General features: G+C 43.0%; 1 protein-coding gene across 1 annotated transcript in view; it reads left to right on the top strand.

Annotated features, from left to right (window-relative positions):
- The window catches only part of Exph5 (exophilin 5), a 41,227-nt gene extending 22,583 nt beyond the window's left edge, over window positions 1-18,644 (top strand). Inside the window, exons 3-4 of the mRNA XM_052188338.1 lie at window positions 6,155-6,290; window positions 11,122-18,644. Coding sequence (XP_052044298.1) covers window positions 6,224-6,290; window positions 11,122-16,382 — 5,328 coding nt within the window. The 5' untranslated portion in view covers window positions 6,155-6,223 and the 3' untranslated portion in view covers window positions 16,383-18,644. The remainder of the gene's footprint in view (window positions 1-6,154; window positions 6,291-11,121) is intronic.
- The last annotated feature ends 1,460 nt before the right edge of the window (window positions 18,645-20,104 follow it).

Here is a 20,104-nt window from a genome sequence, read left to right as displayed (position 1 = left end):
CCCCGAAAGTCCCGCAAGCCCCCTTCTCTTCCCCTGTCCTCCCACCCACCCCTTCCCACTTCCCCGTTCTGGTTTTGCTGAATACTGTTTCACTGAGTCTTTCCAGAACCAGGGGCCACTCCTCCTTTCTTCTTGTACCTCATTTGATGTGTGGATTATGTTTTGGGTATTCCAGTTTTCTAGGTTAATACCCACTTATTAGTGCGTGCATACCATGATTCACCTTTTGAGTCTGGGTTACCTCACTTAGTATGATATTCTCTAGCTCCATCCATTTGCCTAAGAATTTCATGAATTCATTGTTTCTAATGGCTGAATAGTACTCCATTGTGTAGATATACCACATTTTTTGCATCCACTCTTCTGTTGAGGGATACCTGGGTTCTTTCCAGCATCTGGCAATTATAAATAAGGCTGCTATGAACATAGTAGAACATGTATCCTTATTACATAGTGGGGAGTCTTCTGGGTATATGCCCAGGAGTGGTATAGAAGGATCTTCTGGAAGTGAGGTGCCCAGTTTTCGGAGGAACCGCCAGACTGATTTCCAGAGTGGTTGTACCAATTTGCAACCCCACCAGCAGTGGAGGAGTGTTCCTCTTTCTCCACACCCTCTCCAACACCTGCTGTCTCCTGAATTTTTAATCTTAGCCATTCTGACTGGTGTAAGATGAAATCTTAGGGTTGTTTTGATTTGCATTTCCCTAATGACTAATGAAGTTGAGCATTTTTTAAGATGCTTCTCCGCCATCCGAAGTTCTTCAGGTGAGAATTCTTTGTTTAACTCTGTACCCCATTTTTTAATAGGGTTGTTTGGTTTTCTGGAGTCTAACTTCTTGAGTTCTTTATATATATTGGATATTAGCCCTCTATCTGATGTAGGATTGGTGAAGATCTTTTCCCAATTTGTTGGTTGCCGATTTGTCCTCTTGATGGTGTCCTTTGCCTTACAGAAACTTTGTAATTTTATGAGGTCCCATTTGTCAATTCTTGCTCTTAGAGCATACGCTATTGGTGTTCTGTTCAGAAACTTTCTCCCTGTACCGATGTCCTCAAGGGTCTTCCCCAGTTTCTTTTCTATTAGCTTCAGAGTGTCTGGCTTTATGTGGAGGTCCTTGATCCATTTGGAGTTGAGCTTAGTACAAGGAGACAAGGATGGATCAATTCTCATTCTTCTGCATGCTGACCTCCAGTTGAACCAGCACCATTTGTTGAAAAGGCTATCTTTTTTCCATTGGATGTTTTCAGCCTCTTTGTCGAGGATCAAGTGGCCATAGGTGTGTGGGTTCATTTCTGGATCTTCAATCCTGTTCCATTGATCCTCCTGCCTGTCACTGTACCAATACCATGCAGTTTTTAACACTATTGCTCTGTAGTATTGCTTGAGGTCAGGGATACTGATTCCCCCAGATTTTCTTTTGTTGCTGAGAATAGTTTTAGCTATCCTGGGTTTTTTGTTGTTCCAGATGAATTTGATAATTGCTCTTTCTAACTCTGTGAAGAATTGAGTTGGGATTTTGATGGGTATTGCATTGAATCGACAACATAAGGAGGTCAAAGGGATACAAATTGGAAAGGAAGAAGTCAAACTATCATTATTTGCAGACGACATGATCGTCTACCTAAGTGACCCAAAGAACTCCACTAGAGAGCTCCTACAGCTGATAAACAACTTCAGCAAAGTGGCAGGTTATAAAATCAACTCAAGCAAATCAGTGGCCTTCCTATACTCAAAGGATAAGCAGGCTGAGAAAGAAATTAGGGAAATGACCCCCTTCACAATAGCCACAAACAGTATAAAGTATCTTGGGGTGACTCTTACCAAATATGTGAAAGATCTGTATGACAAGAACTTCAAGACTCTGAAGAAGGAAATGGAAGAAGACCTCAAAAAATGGGAAAACCTCCCATGCTCATGGATCGGTAGAATCAATATAGTTAAAACGGCCATTTTGCCTAAAGCACTATACAGATTCAATGTAGCTGTCTTTAGACACACCAGAAGAGGGCATGGGATTCCATTACAGATGGTTGTGAGCCACCATGTGGTTGCTGGGAATTGAACTCAGGACCTCTGGAAGAGCAATCAGTGCTCATAACTGCTGAGCCATCGCTCCAGCCCAAGTACATTCTTTTTTTAGTATAGCAAATGAACTCAGATATCTGCCTGCCTCTGTAAGCACAAACAATAAGTTTAGGTGGGCGGGTTCACATACTGAGATTACCATTCCCACCATACCTGGGACTTAAACTCACTCTGTCCCAGGCTGACCTTGAACTCGGGAATCTACCTGCCTTTGTATCTTTCTGACAAGCTGGCTCTTTAGTGCAGCAGCCTTTGTTCTTTTAGGTCCACAAAGTCCCTCATACAATTCATATTTCATCCTTATATTTTGCATAGTTGAGAAATTAACTGGAACTCATGTTTTCAGAGTTCTTTCCTACAGCCTTAAGAACTGTCTTGAAGGTCACAGCACTTACCATTTGCTGAAGAACACATTTTGCCTTCCTTTCTTACCTTCCAGACTCATGCTGTTTCTAATTATCGTGGAGTCATTAACCTTAACGGGGAGAGCATTCCCCAAAGGAGGAACATGAAAATACGTACATTAGTATACAAATGATCTCCATGCCTTACAGGAACTATCAACACTCACATCCTGCTAGCTCTGCTCCAGGGGTGGAAACCTAGTCAAGGTGGCCCTTCCAAGGCCATGCAGGACACAGCAAGCCATTTCAGGAAGAAAACATTGAGAAAGGGCAAAAAATGTAGAACATAGGGACAAAGATCTAGAAGTCCGTGATATTTAGGACATTGTATATGTCAGACCTTGGAGCGCAGGAATCTGTACAGAGAAGGAAAGGCTTACAGCAAAATTTGGAAAGGGCCTGTATATGATTTTAATGCAAAGAGGTGTTTGAACCTCATTTTCTAAGCCAGGAATGGGAAATAGACTTCTTGTTTTATGGTGACTCTGCAGCATGGAGGGGAAGAGTGAGCTTCAACAGAGGATCCATGTCTGATGTGGGTCACAAAGCACTGAGGCTACCCCAGTGGTGCTGTGGGGCCTGTGTTTATCTGAAGAAAATTCCTATTATCTGGATACAGCATTCTGAAAGACCAAGAACTCTGGGATTCTGCTAGGAGCAGTGAGATTCAGAATGAGTTCTAAAATCCAACATCCCAGGAACGAACCCTCTTTCGACTTCCACTGGGATCTAAGCAAATGGCATGGCCTCTTAAAACTTCAGTTTCTTGAAGGTGGGGATATTAGTACCAACTTCATGGGATTGGTAAAATATTCAAAGACTTTAATGTAACGACTTTGATCATCTGCATTTACTTGTTTCTGGTAAGAAAACAACTCCTGATAACACCTCACACACTGCTGAAATAAAGGGTCTGTAGAGTCCCGATGATGTTCAGTCTTCTGCACACCTGGTACCAACCTCTGACCAGCTGTAGACCTAAAGCTGCATGTTAGTAAAATCATGTTTGCTTTTTGTTTGTTTGTTTTGTTTTTGTTTGTTTGTGGTTGATGTTAGCCATTCAGTCCACATATCTCTGTATCAGAAGTATCTGGATATGTTGAGTGTATAGGGTTTGTCTTAAAGAAAAGAGCCTGGGTTCCTGGATAGAGGGACCTTAGAGCAGACAGATATTCATCCCTCACTTGAGCCCCCAGTGCACGAATTTTCCATTTCATTATTAATGTTTCCTATGCAAAATTGTGATCCAGGAGGCCACAGGCATGTACTCTGTTATGCACTGAGGAAATCTGAAGTTTGTTTGGGTGCTAAGTGCAGCCCAGTGGTGGCACATGCCTTTAACTTAATCCCAGCACTCTGGAGGCAGAGGAAGGTAGATTTCTGTGAGCTCTAGGCTAGCCTTGTTTACAGAGGGAGTTCCAGGGTAGCCAAGGCTACACAGAGAAATCCTATCTCAAAACCAAACAAAGTTGTGTACCAATTACCAAAACTACAGGTTTTGGAATGATGGCTTTTATAACATCTATAAGAAGTTGTTAATAAAATGGCAAATTGAGCCAGTGTTGTAGTACATACCTCTAATTATTTGAGAATCTGAGGCAGAAAATTTTTCTGTGACATCAAGGCCAGCATGGTGGGGTGCCTAGTGAGCTCCAATGATCCTGGACTGCAAAGTAAGACCTTGTCTCAAAACTATGAACCAAAAATAGAAAACAGAAGAGGGCTGGAAGAGTGTGGAAGAGAAGCCTCTTCATTGTCTAGGGATAAAAGAACTAACTTTAAGATTTTTTCAAGTGATTAACTTTCAGTTTTCATACCCCTAATGGATATCTATAATCTAAGTTTTATTTGTTTACCTTATATTTTTATATTTGTATGACAGATTACATTCAATGATTAATAAATTATCTTGGGAGCATTATTTCTTCATTGAAAAGCCCCCTTTGTGAGGATTCACTTATGCTCATGGGGCTACAAACACAAGTCAGTGAAACCTGGGCAGACATCTGGGGGCAAACGAGGGAGGTGAGTGGGGTGTACAAGGGACCTAGGCTCTTAGTCAGGGCCTTGGCAAGGTTAGACCTCTGGCCTCCGACTTCACAGATACGATGATATGCGGTAGAAAGGAGACACCAGGGAGCCAAGGACTCACAAGGCACAGACGGACTGGACAGCAGCGTGACCTGCAAGTACAGGGAAGGGAGCAGAGCTGTCAACCTTGCTCAGGAATCAAACCCTGTCGGGATGAGCTGAGGCAGGAGGCAGGACTGACAGCCAGTTCGACAAAGGAAAAGCAGGAGGAGCTGCGGCACCTAAAGTGAAGGTGGGCAGGGCAAACCTCCCAAGGCTATAAACCCACTTGAAAATAGGGCTTGAAAATAGGGCAGTGATTTAGTTTGATGTCAACATGAACACTTGCTAGGTTTTGTTTGTTTGTTTTTGTTTTGCTTTTTCTAAACAGGGTTTCTCTGTGTAGCCCTGGCTGTCCAGGAACTCACTCTGTAGACCAGGCTGGCCTCCAACTCAGAAATCTGCCTGCCTCTGCCTCCCAAGTGCTGGGATTAAAGGCATGCGCCACCACTGCCTGGCAGATTTTGTTTTTTAACGGAGTACAACTTTAGCTTTATAACTGTTTCCTCGGTCCTTTAAAAATAGCGGTTGTTTAAAAAGAAGAGCAAGAGCTTACCTTTCGATGCTTCATTTCAGAATTACCAAATCTGCTCACAGCTGTGTGTGTGGCAGGGTTCTCCACTCTTCTTCCTCTAAAAATAGAACTCGTTTGAGAAATCCTTGCAGTGTGCTGAGTTCCGGTACAGCACACCACACTTTATTTTTCCTGCCCTCTCCTTGTCTCTGCCCTCTGGTCCCTTTCCTCCCTTCCTTTCTCATGTCACATGCTTTTGACCACTTTCCTTGTGTCTCTTCCCTGTTCTGTCCATCAGAATGACCTCTAGATAGGAACACTGTCTTTTTCGAAGCCCTCTGAACTCACAAAACTCAAGGTCCACTGGCCGGCCACTAAGATACTCTTAATAGAAAATGCACAGTCAGGAAATCCAAAGTCCTAGCCATTAGTGCCATGGAGACAATTCTCCCAACTTGAGAAAGGTTAATTATCTGATTACCAAGAATCACTCTCCTACCATAAGGCTTGTTTAATTTTGAAAGTCTCAGTGTCTCCATGAACATTGTTATTATAAGAATAAACATACATGGAATTATGTATGGATCGTACATCTGAATGTGTGTGTAGGGTAGTGTATGTGTGTGAGAAGGTATATAGGGGCGTGTGCATGAGTGTGCATAGGGGCATGTGTGAATGGGGGTATGTTTAGGGGAGAATGCCTAGGTGTGTACGTGTAGGGAAATGTGAATATGAGGATATGGAATATATATATATGGAAACATGCATATGAGTATGTGTGTAGGGTTATGTATGTGTGAATATATACCTAGGGAAGCATGCATATGAGACTGTGTAGGTGTTCATGATCCATTGTAAACAGCAAAAATAAGGAAACAATAAACTAAGAAACAAGTGTTGGGAAAATTGATCGGTAATTCTTAGACTAGAACTGTTGACATTTTGGGGAGAACACATGAGTACTTGAACTAGAGAAGGTGTAAAATAATCTTTTTTTTTTTTTCATTTTAAAATTGACAGGCAAAAATATACAATTCACCTGTTGGGAACCAACCCATTGCCAGTGTGTTTGTTCCTAAGCCAGCCATCATGAGGGAGGAGAGTGGCATGCCTCCGCCCTGGGACGCTTCCCTGCTGGAGAGTGAGTTTTTCCAAGGTAAGCTCACACATCAGCTCTCCCTGGGAACTCCGGGAATTAAATACTAACTGCAGTTTGTACATGCTCTAAACAAACCAAGGCCTGGGCTTGCTTCCTTCATCTGAGGAGGATTCCATTCCATGATATGAACCCAGATCTTGAATCTTAAGGTTAAATATAAATCTAAGCCAATAACCTGAGATCAAAGAATGGCAGACGTATGGACTGGTAATAATGTTTAATATTTTACCTTGGGTCAAAAAGAAACACATCTATAAAGCTTGCTCTTAAACGTCTGTTCCTGATTAGGGCATAAATGCACTGTGATAAAAATCCTGTAGTCATTAAACAATTCACTGAACTGACATAGATCCCAGAAGTACGTAATACACACGAATCTTGTAACTGATACCATAGTTCACCTTACCTGTGTTCTCCTGGATCTTAACTGGCCTGACCATTAGGAAAGTCCGTGGCCACTCAGCAGCTTCACAGCAAGGGGACATTCAGTGGGCTCTGAAATGGGACCAGGCTCTGTTTAGGAACATCCTGGGGCAAGATGGGCAGGGACCAAAAGAAGCTTTTGTTTGAAGAGGAATGATCCCAGCATGCCATGCATCTCTAAAAGGAAGGTAGGAGACAGAGCACTAATTTCTCCAGCCTCTCGAATAGTAAGAAAAACAGCCCGGTTACTGTGACAGTCTGAACCCCTTTGAGTCAGTGAATTTTGTTATGGGATAAGAGTAGCAGCTCCTCCTGGACAGGAGTCCAGGCGCCCGGATTTCTTTTGTGTTTTCTGTTCTCAAGGGGTTTTGTTGTATGGTTAACATAGGCTTAAATGTGTGGAAGGGCATAAACAGCTCAAAGAGGACAGATTTCTTTTATCATTTGTTTTAAAGACAGATTTCATTAACTCTGTAGAGTTTTCTTTTCTTTTTGTCTTTTCTCCTCCCTTATTATCTAGTTTGATGATTTTATTGTGGATTGTTTCCATGACTAGAAATCAAATGGCTTTTCACTGAGAATCCCTTCCTCGCACAGTCTTAGTGATCGAGATGAGCTCTGCTGGGTTGTCAGCTCAGGAGCATTTACAGAGAAGAAGTCCCAAACAGAAGAGAAAAGATCCCTCTAGTGCCACTCACATGCAGTCGGCACATTGCTTGTGCATTCAGACAGGACAGCTGTATATGTATTCAGATGCTGGCATGCCTTGCTTTCCGTGATTCATTAGTTTAAAAGAAATACTAAATAGCAAGTAATATACTAACGTGAGTCGTTAACAAAATAAGGAAAGATTTTTGTAGACGCTGAACTGCATCACTTTGAAAAATACTTATTTCTGTGTCCAATCTGATTTTTATTAGGGAGCATTTTCACCAATAAATGCACAATTGATTTGTATTCATCATAAAATAAATATGCTAATATGTCTGTTATAAGGCAAAGTCTTAGAAAAATCTAAGCACCTTAAAGAGAGTGCAGTTATAATGGTTTAATGGAGTAAAATGTTTACTATGATTAAATACAATGCAAAACAATGCCAGTGTTAAGCCTGAAAATTGTAAAAAGACCAAATCCATGATTGTCTAATTAAAGAAAGCTGTATTTTAGGGTGTACTTGGGACTGGTCAACCAGCTGTTTTACCCCAAGAGAACAGCCCTTGCTGGCCTCTTGAAGTCCCTTTTATAGGAGAGATAAGGCGAGAGAGATCTGTTATACATTGTTAGAAAGATACCATGAAAGAGAAGGATAATGGGTAAGGAGATACATTGTATGAATGGGTTTGCAAGAAATTTACATCAGATCTAAGAAACAGGAACTTCTTAACACATATAAACTTAACTTGCATGGACTTAACATAAGACAAACAGAAACAAATGTTTAGCTATAAACAGAAACCTTAACCTGCACAGGACAGACAAGAACTTTTTCTCAATTACAAATAGATACCCTAACTTGAAAGAATTTAATATAGGACAACCAGGAACTTATTCTTAACTGCAAACAGAACCCTTAACCGACAGAATACGTTGCTCCGGTTTTTGGTCTTCTGTTCAGCCTGCAAGATATGTTGTTCCCATTTAGGTCTCCCATGAGCTTGCAAGGTGTATTGCTCTTGGTTTGCTCTCACGGTCAGCAGCAACTTGAACGATGTATGGTGGCTTGTCTAAAGTTGCAGACTAAGCTACTTTTGGTGCCCTGGGACGGGGCTTGGCCTCCATCCTTCATATTGTAAGGAGATCACTGGGCCCTGACTTGTACAGCACACTCTCAGGAACCACAAGATAAATGTCTGCATTGGTTTCCAGCAGCAGCTTTGTCTCCTAATAAAGCTATATCTCGTTTGCATGGCTGAAGCCTTTGTGTAGTAGGACTCAGGAGACAGTGTCTGGGCCAAATCCCTGCACTAAGTGACCAGGGCCTAGTCTTGATTTCTCCAGTGTCCTCACTTATAAAACAAAAATAGTAAAAATGCCATACCTGTAAAGCTTATATGAGTGTTTATTAATTGATGTTCTGTGCCTGATACATGGGGAGTGCTATATTACAGTGGTTTTCCTGAAAATAAGTCTTATTTGTATGATGTGCATAAAGGTTGAACTATTACAGTAACCTTGTGACATAAAAGAGATAGACGTATGAACTAATAATCCTCAGCTTGCCTAGTAATTCAATGGCAGGCATATGCTGCACTTTATATTATTCTCTTCTGTTATTAGCTCATGTTGCACAAAGAGTAAACAGACTTTAAATACAGAGAGAGCCTGGTCAAAATTTATTAGGAAAAATATAATTTTGTGTGTATGTATGTATACACAGGAGTGTGTGTGAAGGTTTCTGTGAAGGCATGTGTGTGTGTGTGTGTGTGTGTTCATTTGCTTGTGGAAGCCAGAAGTCAACTTTGTATGTGGTTCCTCAAGAGCTTGTTTTGTGTGTATGTGTTCATATATGTGTGGGTGAGCATGTAGGTGACTTATTATGTGTATGGTGACCAGAGATCAATATTGAGTATCTTCCTAATTGACTTTCTACCTTTTTTATTCATGTATGTATGTGTCTATGAGTGATGTGCGAGCATGTTTGTATCTGTGGGATGCACATAAGACTTTTGCATATGCATACACACACATACACACACACACACACACACACACACACACACATATATATACATGTATATGTATGTATGTATGTATGTATGTATGTATATGGAGAAGCCCAAATTGGCATTGGGTTCTGACTGGCAATTCCTATAAAGGAAAATATTTCATTGGGTCCAGCTTAAAGTTCAGAGGTTTAGTCTCTTGTTTTGTCATGGTGGGAAGCCTGGCAGCACGGCAGCTAGAGAGGTAGCTAAGAGTTCTACATTCAGATCAGCAGGCAGCTGGAAGAGAGAGTGAACCACTGAGCCTGGCTAGAAACCTCAAAGCTCCCCCGAGTGACACACTTTCTCCAACAAGGCCAGACCTGCTCCAACAAAGCCACACCTCCTAATAGTGACACTCCCTGGAGGATATTGGGGGCCATTTTCATTCAGACCACAACACTGGATAAGCCCTTGATTCACTGAGCTCTCTATCTTTCAGACAATTATTTAATTATTATTTTGTATATAGTATGTATATGTGTGCATGAGTATAGACATGAGTGTGCCATGGTGTGCATGAGGTCAAGGGGGGGGGATTAGCAGGGTTGCCTTCATTGTACAGAATATTCCATGGTGGCTGGTTTGTGAGAGCTTTTGCCTATTCTCTGCTTCACTTCTGCTGCCGGAACCCTGGGTTTTAGATGAATGCCTTCACACCCAGCTCTTTTCTACGGGTTCCTGGGATTGAGGTCACCAGCCTTGCATGACTGCTAAGCCATCATCCCAACTTCCACCGTATTTTTTGTGACCGGGTATCTGACTGAACCTGGAGCTCACCAGTTTGGTTAGACTGGTTGTCTACTGAGTTCCAGGAATCCCTTATCTCTGCCTCCCCAGTGATAGGATTACAGGTCCAGGTCACCACACCTGGCCTTTTACTTGGGTACTTGGGATCTAAATTCAAGTGTTCCTGTTTATGTAGCAATCAGTCTGAATGACTGTGCTGACACTCTGATCCCTATCTTGCTGTTTGAGACCAGGTCTTCCTGAAATCAGGAGTTTCCATTTAGGCTAGGGTACTGGCCACAAGTCCCAGGTCCCACCCACTTGTCTCTGCTCTCCCTTCCCCCACTGCCAGGATTGCACATTGATGGCACTGTTCTGGCTTCTTTCTGGGGACTGAATCCAGGTCTTCACACTTGTACAGCAAACACTTTCCTGACTGAGCTATCTCCTCGCCCCCAAAATATAGCTTTATATCCTTAAAGATATGGTGAGAAGAGGAAAAAAAAAATACATTACAGTCTTGTAAAAGTCATGTGATCATTTAAACACTATCAAGATTTATGTTACATTAGCCAGGTGGTGGATGCGTACTCTTTTTTTTTTTTTTCCCCAAGACAGGGTTTCTCTGTATAGTCCTGGCTGTCCTGGAACTCACTCTGTAGACCAGGCTGGCCTCAAACTCAGAAATCTGCCTGCCTCTGTCTCCCAGATTGCTGGGATTACAGGTGTGCACCACCACTGCCCCACTTGGAGGTGTACTCTTTAATCCTAGCAGCTGAGTGGCAGAGGCAGGTAGATCTGAGTTTGGAGTCAGCCTGGTCTACAAAGTCTTGAAAAAAACAAAATAGATTACAAAAAGATTAATGTTATATTTATAATAACAAAAGATGAGTCTCAGAAGGGGGACTTTAATAACTCTAATTGTTATAAAACTACAACATCATGTATAAAAATTAATTCACCTTCTCCTTTAGTTTTAGATGATTTGGACAGCAAGCTGGCTCAGGAACAATCTGCAGGCTTGATGAATACCAGAATGCCATTCAACTATGGATCAAGAACACAGTTCAAGTTGTCTCATAGGAACAGGCATAGTCATAGCATAGGAAGGCATCAAAACTACCATAGCGAAACTTCCAACATGTCTATCTACGATATCCTGAGACCTGGAGCTCCTAGAGAAGGCTTTAAAACCTTTTCTCCTAGGACAAAGACAATTTATGATATGTATAGGTCCAGGGAGCCCAGAGTCTTAAAGGAAGACTTCATGCAAAAGAATGCATTTGGTAGTACTTCTCTGTGCTTTGACAGCCGGCAAAGATCAGCCTCGCCTGCCACAGGGCGTTTTACTGCCAGGAGTTTACACTTTCCAGCCGATACTCAAAATAAGAGTAGTTTTACACCAGTGAGACACCAGCAAAGCCCCAAAAGGACTCCTTTATCATCCATCATATGGAATCGGTCAGATGCTTCTAGACATAGGCAGAATCAGGAAGAGTCACTAGGGGCCCCGGTACCAATGGACACCGACCCTGCTGTGCAGTATCCGTCTCCTAGGTGCTTCCAGGAAAGTGGGGGGTATGAGGTGTGCCATTCACAGAACGCTTACCACAGCTACTCTTTCAATGTCCCCGTGGATAATGCAGTGAGTCCTGACACATTGGAGAACTCAGAGAATATGCCATTCTACCGTCAGCATAACCCATTTGCAAGGTCTTTCTTTAGCAGTACCTTCAGACAGAGCAGAGAACAGAGATCTGGACAGAATTCTTTTTGGAGCCGACAAGAAGAGCATTCTTCCTGGTCTGACTTTCCCCAGAGCAGGAAGCCATTCCCTTCTTCTGACAAGGACTTTGAAATGATTTCTATCGAAGCAAACAGGGCACCATCTGTTGGCAGTCATGGTGTCCCTTCTCAGCACTGGAGGCCACGCTCTCCCGGCCGTGGAACATATGTTTTCAGAGGTCAAGAAGATTCACATTACTGGCGATCTGATTTTCAAGCATCCCCACTGGAGAGCATGGACACCTCACGTGTTAATGAGAACCAATTTCCACCCCATTTTGTCACACCAGATGGGTTCCCTGTAACTGACTCAAGCTACCACACCCAGTCTTCTGGCCTGGACTCTCATCAGGGCCACTTCCCTGTAGAAGAAGCTGCAGATGAGGAATACTTGTTTGGCAAGGCTCAGACTCCAGTATCTTCATTCAGAACTCCCTTTCCCCTGAGCCCTGACGACAGAAGGGAGTCTCAGAGTTCCAGCTTCCAGAATGCCACAGCTACATTGCAGAAAATAATCCCTAGTAAGCCAGTCTTGCTTCCAATAAGAAACTGTACAGAGGTTTCTGTGGCTTGTGGCCATTCTACTGAATCACTATCTCTTTCTGAAACCCAGCCCAACATCCTGGTCACAGAAATGAACGGTGAGAAAGCTATGGATGTGTCTATTTCAAAGGATGACCAGCTAAACAAGATGAACCAGAAGAACAGGCCAACTGAGTTACCCCAATATGTTTCACAGACAGTGATCTCCAATGATCCACCTGATTTTCAAAATGCCCACTCCCAGGACTCAACCCCAAATGACAGGTATGACTTTAATGCACCTGCCACAGAACATTCCAGAAGATCACCCAGGGTCTTTTCCAGGAAAGGTGCTTCCCAAATTCATATAACACAAAGACATCAAAGTGGTGAACTGAGCAAAAGTAAGGGTTTTCCCGGGGACAGGAGACCTGATGCAGGAGCTTCCCTGCCTTTCATTCAAGAAAGTGGAACACTGACATCTCTTCCCAGCCCAAACCAAGGTTGTCACCAGAAAACAGGAAGTAATGAAGACAGTTCAAGTACTATTAAAAATAGCCATTGGTGCTTTGAACCCACGGCTAACCAAAAGTCACAGCCTCCCGAGGAGTCTGCTATTTTAGATCTTGAGCGGCAGCAAGGTCCTTCCATTCATTCTACCGATGGCAGCAAGCTGGCGACCGGGCACAGCGTCTCACGAGGTCTTTTACATGCATCCTCAGATGCACCCCAAGATTCTTCCCTTGATGCTCTTCCAATACCTTTCAATACAGTGTCCTCCAGGAGTCTTTCAGACCAAGATCTAGGTCAAGAACAAAAAGAAGAAACAGACAGGGCCACCAAGAGCCAAAACAATCAGCTGGCTGTAAATTCCACAGATGACCAAGAGTGTCGTGAGGGTCCTACACTTCCGCATGATGCTGTCCACGGCCACCCATACTCTCCCTTCAAGAATGGGAGGGGGAAGGGGAAAGTCAGGCGGCGCGTGTCCTGCATTGAGAAGCTAACCAAAACAGAGAGTAGAGCGGCACCCACAAGAGAAGGCAGTAGCTGTGCTGAGGACCAAAACAGCGCCAAAGTTCCCGAGCTCAACACAGTCTATTGCACCTTGCCAAGAAAACCGGCCAGCTTTCTCATACACAGCAGGCAGCAGGAAAGTAAGGTAATGACTGCTTCCGTTAGAAATGGGCCACTTCCGTTCCAGATAAAGAATAAAGCGGAAGTTCCCACTGCGACGAGCACATCTGACAAGCCCAGTTCTCCTGAATCAATGGGTGTTGCTGCAAATTCAGTCATGGGGACACCCAAAGCCACCAAGAAGATGACAGATATGAAAGCCATTAGATCGGCCTCGGTTAGGAAAGGACCACTCCCTTTCCTCATCAAGAGGGCGATATCATGCCCTTCCGGGGAGCCACGCGCCTCCGCTGAAAGCGGTGAAAGAGGAAAGCCATCAGTCCTGGACATGGATGCTTCTCCTGTAATGCGCAGGCCTGGAGGGAGAATCTTTAACTCTCTGGAGGGTGACTCATCATTTAGAGAGAGCACTTTCTCTGAAACGGAATTTGCTCAAGAACACACTGGTCAGAAAAGTGAGCTTCCGGCCCCCAAAATGAGTTCATTTACCCTTTCAAACAAAACCCCCGAACCTTTGTGTGCAGCTGGATCAGGAAAAGAGAGTGGGAAAGCATTACATAAGTTTAAGACAACCAGTATGTTTTCTGTTTCTGGAGATGAAGAGAATGTGAAGTGTTTTGAGGTGGTTTCGATATATTATACTCTACCAAGGAAACCCAGCAAAAAATTCTGCAGCCTCCTCCAGCAGTATGCACAAGGTGCCGATTCACTTAGAGATGCTTTCCAGGGAGAGACTAAAGCATCTCCTGATGCTTTAGAAATTAGTGAGCTGAATTGCCCTGCACAAATGCAGTCAAGAATACCTCCACCGCAAGACCTAAAGATGCAGGTTGACTCTGCTTCATGCTCCCTCTCCCACAGCACTGAAAGTAAGGCTGTCTCCCAACTGCCAGACAGAGAGACTTCCAAATGTACATTAGAGGAAATGGCTTCTGTGGGGCCAGATGTTTCTCTTCATAGAGAAGAATGTAAGAGTGAAGAGATTTCCCCAAGCAATGTATCTAAAACAGCCATCGGAGATTCACTAAGCAGGGAAAAGAGAAAGAAAGAACTGCTAAGACAAATCCTGCAGACCCCCTTACTGCATCAGGAAAAAGGTGCTGGAGAAGAAAACACTAAGAGTCATCAACAGCCTCCTAAAGGAGGAAGCAGTGTTCCCACTGGTCTCCCATCCCACTCAGAAGATAATGTTGAAAATTCCCAAACCAGAAGAGATTCCGAAATGTGTGCAGGTGGCATGGCCACTATCTCAACAGGAAATGGACAGTATCCTTGGAGAGATCATGTGACTGCCATTGTAGGTGACCATTCTAGTAGGTCACAACCTAGGGAAACCAGTGGGACAACTGGGTCAGACTGCCAAAACCCGACTGACAAAATGTTCTCTGACTCAGAAAGCCAAGCATTGCGTAAGCTGCAGCTTGCAGAAGAGGCTCGGACAGGGGGAGCAGGTCTGCAGTCAGAACCCAGGCAGGCAGGAAGTCAGGAAACAAATACAGCAGAGATGAGGAAGGTTGAAGATGAAGAACAAATGCTGACATGGGATCAAACTTTACTTCCTAGAGGAAATAATAAAAATAAAACCAACACAGATGACCTAGAAACAAAGGACAGATACTCAGGTAAGCTCAGATTGGCAGCCATATCTAAAGCAAGCAAAAAGATCCCAGCTAAGGATTTAAGTCCCAGGAAACACGTAGCTACTATCTTCTCCCAAAGTGAAAGCAAATCTGGCTTTAGGAGACTATCTCTTTATAGACCAGAGGACAACATACTATCCCCTGAACCTATTGTAAAATCCACAGAGTCCACAGATGAAAGCAGCCAGATGAATGTGGACAAATCTGAGACCCTTCTCCAGGACACCACAGTATCCAGCCCTGAACCTTCTGGTCAGTCCTGCAATCAAAAGTCTGCTAGCATTTTGCAACCACATCTGAATGGGTCACATAGTGTCTTAGAAACACCACCAAAGAGTGAGGGTTCTAAAGCTCAGATTTCAGGAGAGTTGGGAGCCCCGTCTCAGCTTACACTAACCAGCCCCTTAGAAAAAAACACTGGCCATCAGCAGAGGTTAAATTCTCCTCTCCCCCTAGAGGTTACACAGAAGTCTACAATAAGCTCCCATTGTCAGCTGCAGCACCGAAGTGTCCCATCTCCAGAGTCAGAACCTGAGCCTCACCTCTACCGGTCAAAGAGTTTAAGAAACTTCAATGTGCACAGCGACCTATTGTGTGCAAGCCATCCTCCCAAAGCCAGGGGGCGCCATTTCTCTGAAAACACTTCCATTGACCATGCGCTGAGTCAACTGTCCCTCGAAGATGGCTCCTTACCCAACAGTGGGTACAATCGAAGATTCAAATCTTTTTCCGAGCTTCCTGCCTCTTACGAAAGTGAAAGTTGGACTTCGTATAACAATAGGACACGAGGTCCCAAGTCCACCTCATCCATTTCCAGGCCTATTGACTATGGAATTTTTGGGAAAGAACAGCAGTTGGCTTTCTTGGAGAACGTCAAACGCTCACTCACACAGGGAAGATTATGGAAGCCAAGTTTCCTGAAGAACCCTGGCTTCCTCAAGGATGAGGTTCTGAATACTTCCGACCCGTCACAGTCAGAGCTGGTAGATTCTCCTGCGGGTCAGGTGCCAGAAGATGGCGTATTTCCAAGTGAGCCACTTAATATCTACAAGGACGACCCAGTGGACCAGCCGGACTCAGACTGGGACACAGACACAACCACAGATGATGAGTACTACCTGGATGAAAATGATAAAGAGTCAGAACTGTAAGACTTTTCTGAGAAACTGCATAATGCAACACAGTCATGTTTTGCTTTTTACCAAAAGCTTACCATGGAAATTAGTCCAATAATTACAGACAGATATAAGAGAGCTGGTTTGGGCAGTTCTATTCCATTTTCTTCCCCTTCAGAATTCTAAGAACAATGCTCACTGGTTTTGAAGGGTTTTGTGTGCTTGTTTTCCCTGATATTTTTTTTCTGGTGTGTTTGGACTTTGCCCTCCTTGTCTCCTTCGGCTGCCTTATCTCCTAAGTCACATTCCAACGTTAGCACTAGTTTCCTCTTCGTAACTTCTCTTACCTCTAATAGTTTAGGGCCATGTCCGACCTTGTGACTTGTTAACTACACAGCACAGCTGCAAACCTGAATTGCCTCTCTCTGTCCACAGCCTGAATTCCAGATATTAAATATAACATGGGGAAAGCAATAGGGGGGTAAAATGCTGTCACTTTGTGTGCCTATGTTTATGCAGTGTCTACACAGGCCAGCAGAGCGCACTGGAGCCCCTGGAATGGGTGGAATGGATGGTTGTTAGGGGTCACATGGGTGCTGGGAACCAAAGCTGGGTCCTCTGCAGAAGCTCCAAGTGCTCTTAGCCACTGAGTTCTCTCCAGCCACATGATAAACGGGCATCCTTGCTATGCCCTGTAGTGTGGGCATCCTTGCACTCCTATCGTGGTTTCTTGACACAGGTTTAGAGAACATGATAGGTTATAAATGAAGGGTTAGTCCCATTAGTGCCCTCAGGGATTTCTCTGAGACAGTTTGTAGTGATTGACTGAATTTTTGAGGGTGAAGTTTTCATGCTTAATGTTTGGGTGAAATCCAAATGATGTAGGCAGTGTGGCCTGGACACAGAGACATGGCTGACAGATGGAGACAGCTCTTTATTGGGCCAGCATTATTGCTGCTCTCTCAGTAACTGATTTTTCTCATTTCTTCAGACCTGTGCATTTCCCATTTCCTTATTTATAGCCCAGTCTTGAGCTTTGTAAATTCTTCTCGCATCATTTCTTTATTTATTTGCCAGGCTCTGTAGTTTGAGGATTTTTTACATGATGTTAGGAATATACAGATATATAATAGATATACACACCAAACACTCACTGATAACTCAGATTTATTTTAAAACAGTTTTATGGCTTACACAAATTTACCATTTGTTTAAGGTAAAAACCAATGAGGTAGTTCTGTCTAACATAGTGCAGCCTATAAGGACATAGTAACATTACCCACATGTGAGAAATAAAGTAGACTTTTCAAAGTCATTGTTGTCTATAATTGCATTTCTATATGAGCAGAAATCTTTGCATGCACAGTGAAAACAGTGCAGTTCGTAACAGAATATCAGATCTCTCGCCTTTCCCTCCTCTTCCTCCCTTCCTGCATTATTTCCTCCTCTCCCTCCTCCCAGTACAAGATGCATGCTGTGTGGTATGTTTTGAGTCAAGGCAGCAGTAAGGTCATATCTTGCACCATGGGTAAACACTACCAAGATTCATTATGTGTTTAATTTTGGGTTCATTTTTGTTTGTCACACATCCAGAGACCTTTATTATTGCTTTTTTTTTTTTCCAACCCTACACTCAATTCTGTGAAGATCCGCTGTTTAAGACGCTTTGGACTAAGATGCTTTTGGTGAGGCATTCAGTGGGAGCCTTGGATGAGTCCTTAAAATTCGAGGTCAGATGTGATGTCTGGGAACTACTTGGCTTCTCTGCTGAACCTTCTGTCAAACCCTTGGTGCATTTAACTCTGAGCTCCTAATGTATTGTAAATCACTGGTGACACCCATTGCTAATTTGTCTTCCGACCTCTTTAGTTGTTACATAGAGCATCTGGGACTATCTCTGTAGGATGCAGGTGGTTTAGATCTGCAGCATGGGATCCTGGATCTCAACACAGGACTGGATTTTGTCTTGGACTACCTGCTTGTCAGGCTGAGGTATTGGGAAAACAGTCACAAAAATAGAATAGTATCTCTACTGTTTTATAGTTTTATGAAGTACTTCGTTGAAGAAGTATAGAGAATTTCAAGAATTTCTTTGTGTTGTATATAATATGTAAACTGCTGGGTTTTTGATGCACATTTTGGCATAGCTGTTGGTAACTTCAATGACAGTCATTTTATATTGTTGTTTTTCTAAAATGTATAATCAATATTAAACTTTCTTGTAAATGGAGTAAAACAGTAACTAATCAATACTAATAAGTGCCTAGGTAATTATTAGCTTGTTTAAATATTAGGATAGCAGAACTATATAAACTGTGTTGTTAACTTTGTTTAAAATGGAGTTTAATAAGATTATTTTACTCTGTAGATACTTCTGAATGGTTTATTCTTACATCATTAATACACTGATCTTAACAAAACTCTAATTGCTACTAACATGAATTTGGTTAAGAATAAGCTCAAAGGGGAAAACTATTTTGTATAGGGAATAAAGACAAGTCACAAGGGTGCTAAAAGAAGCCTCCTGAGGTTGTGGGAAAGATGAGATTCAAATGGAAATTCACATCTCTGTAAACACAAGTCCCCATACTGAATGCCGGTATGGTACGTTTACGTTCGACAGGCCCGGTTGCTTGGAGTTTGCTGTATAGTAGAGCTATAGAATATCCTATCTAAATGTACAGTATAAATATGTAAATATTTTACTTTGCAAGTCTGTATTACTACCTAAAGGTTCTTTGTGACTGGTAATTCTGTCCTGAAACAAGAAGCCATATGAGCACTTTGTCAGAACTGTCGAATAATAACCCTTTTATGTTTCTCCTCCACTCTGTTCCCAAAGTATGGAATATGGAATAGACGGTGAAATTTTAAAATAACACTTTTGTGGAAATAAAGAACTTAAACAGATGCACTGCATCCTTTGTTTTTTTTTTTCCGGGTTTGTGCTTCTGAAAATGGAGCCCATACGCTAGGCAACTCTACCACTAAGCCACAGCCTCAACTCCAAATTACTGTTAGAGTTGCTTTCATTTACTATCCTCGGATTACTTTTTAAATCTTTTTATGTGTATGAGTGTTTTGCCTGTTTGTGCACCACGTGCATGCCCGGCGTCCGCAGAGGCCAGAGGGCACCAGATCTTGAAGGACTGGAGGTATAGATGGTTGTTAACCACCATGTGGGACTGCTGGCAGTGAAACCTGGGTCCTGTGGAAGAGCAGTCAGTGCTCTTAACTACTGAGCCATCTCTCCAGCCCCTTAAAAGACGATTTTCCCCCCAGGAAAATTACAAAGGTACGGGGGGCGGGTTGGATGTACCCGACCTTTCTGGCAGCTATCAGGAGAGGTTTGTCAAATGGATAACTTATCAGTCAAAACAAAAGTGGCTTGCTTCTCTTTCATGTACAAAGTAGCCAACCAGCTTGGAGACATCAGTGCCCCCAGCCTGATGTCACTTCTTGGAGGTTCTCAGGTAGGGCAAAGAGGAGGCAGCGGGCTTGGATAGGGGACCAGCTCAACCAGTAGCACCACAGATTATTCTTTGTAGCTTAAGACAATCACTTAATGGCCCTTCTAATTACTGTTCATTGGTTGACTGGTTGCAGTCTTAGGAGTCAGTTGCTTGATTCCCTCCCACTCCCGCCCAATAGGTGTTATTTCAAGTGTTTTATAATTTCTTAGGCCATCTTTCACTATCATCTAGAGTCAGATAACCCCCAGCTCACTTCTCTGGGAAAAGAAAATTTAAGTTCAGTTT

This window comes from Apodemus sylvaticus, chromosome 7, assembly GCF_947179515.1.
Source record: "Apodemus sylvaticus chromosome 7, mApoSyl1.1, whole genome shotgun sequence".
NCBI classification, from domain to species: Eukaryota; Metazoa; Chordata; class Mammalia; order Rodentia; family Muridae; genus Apodemus; species Apodemus sylvaticus.
Note: the sequence above shows the minus strand (reverse complement) of the source record. Positions and strands in the feature narration are given on the sequence as shown.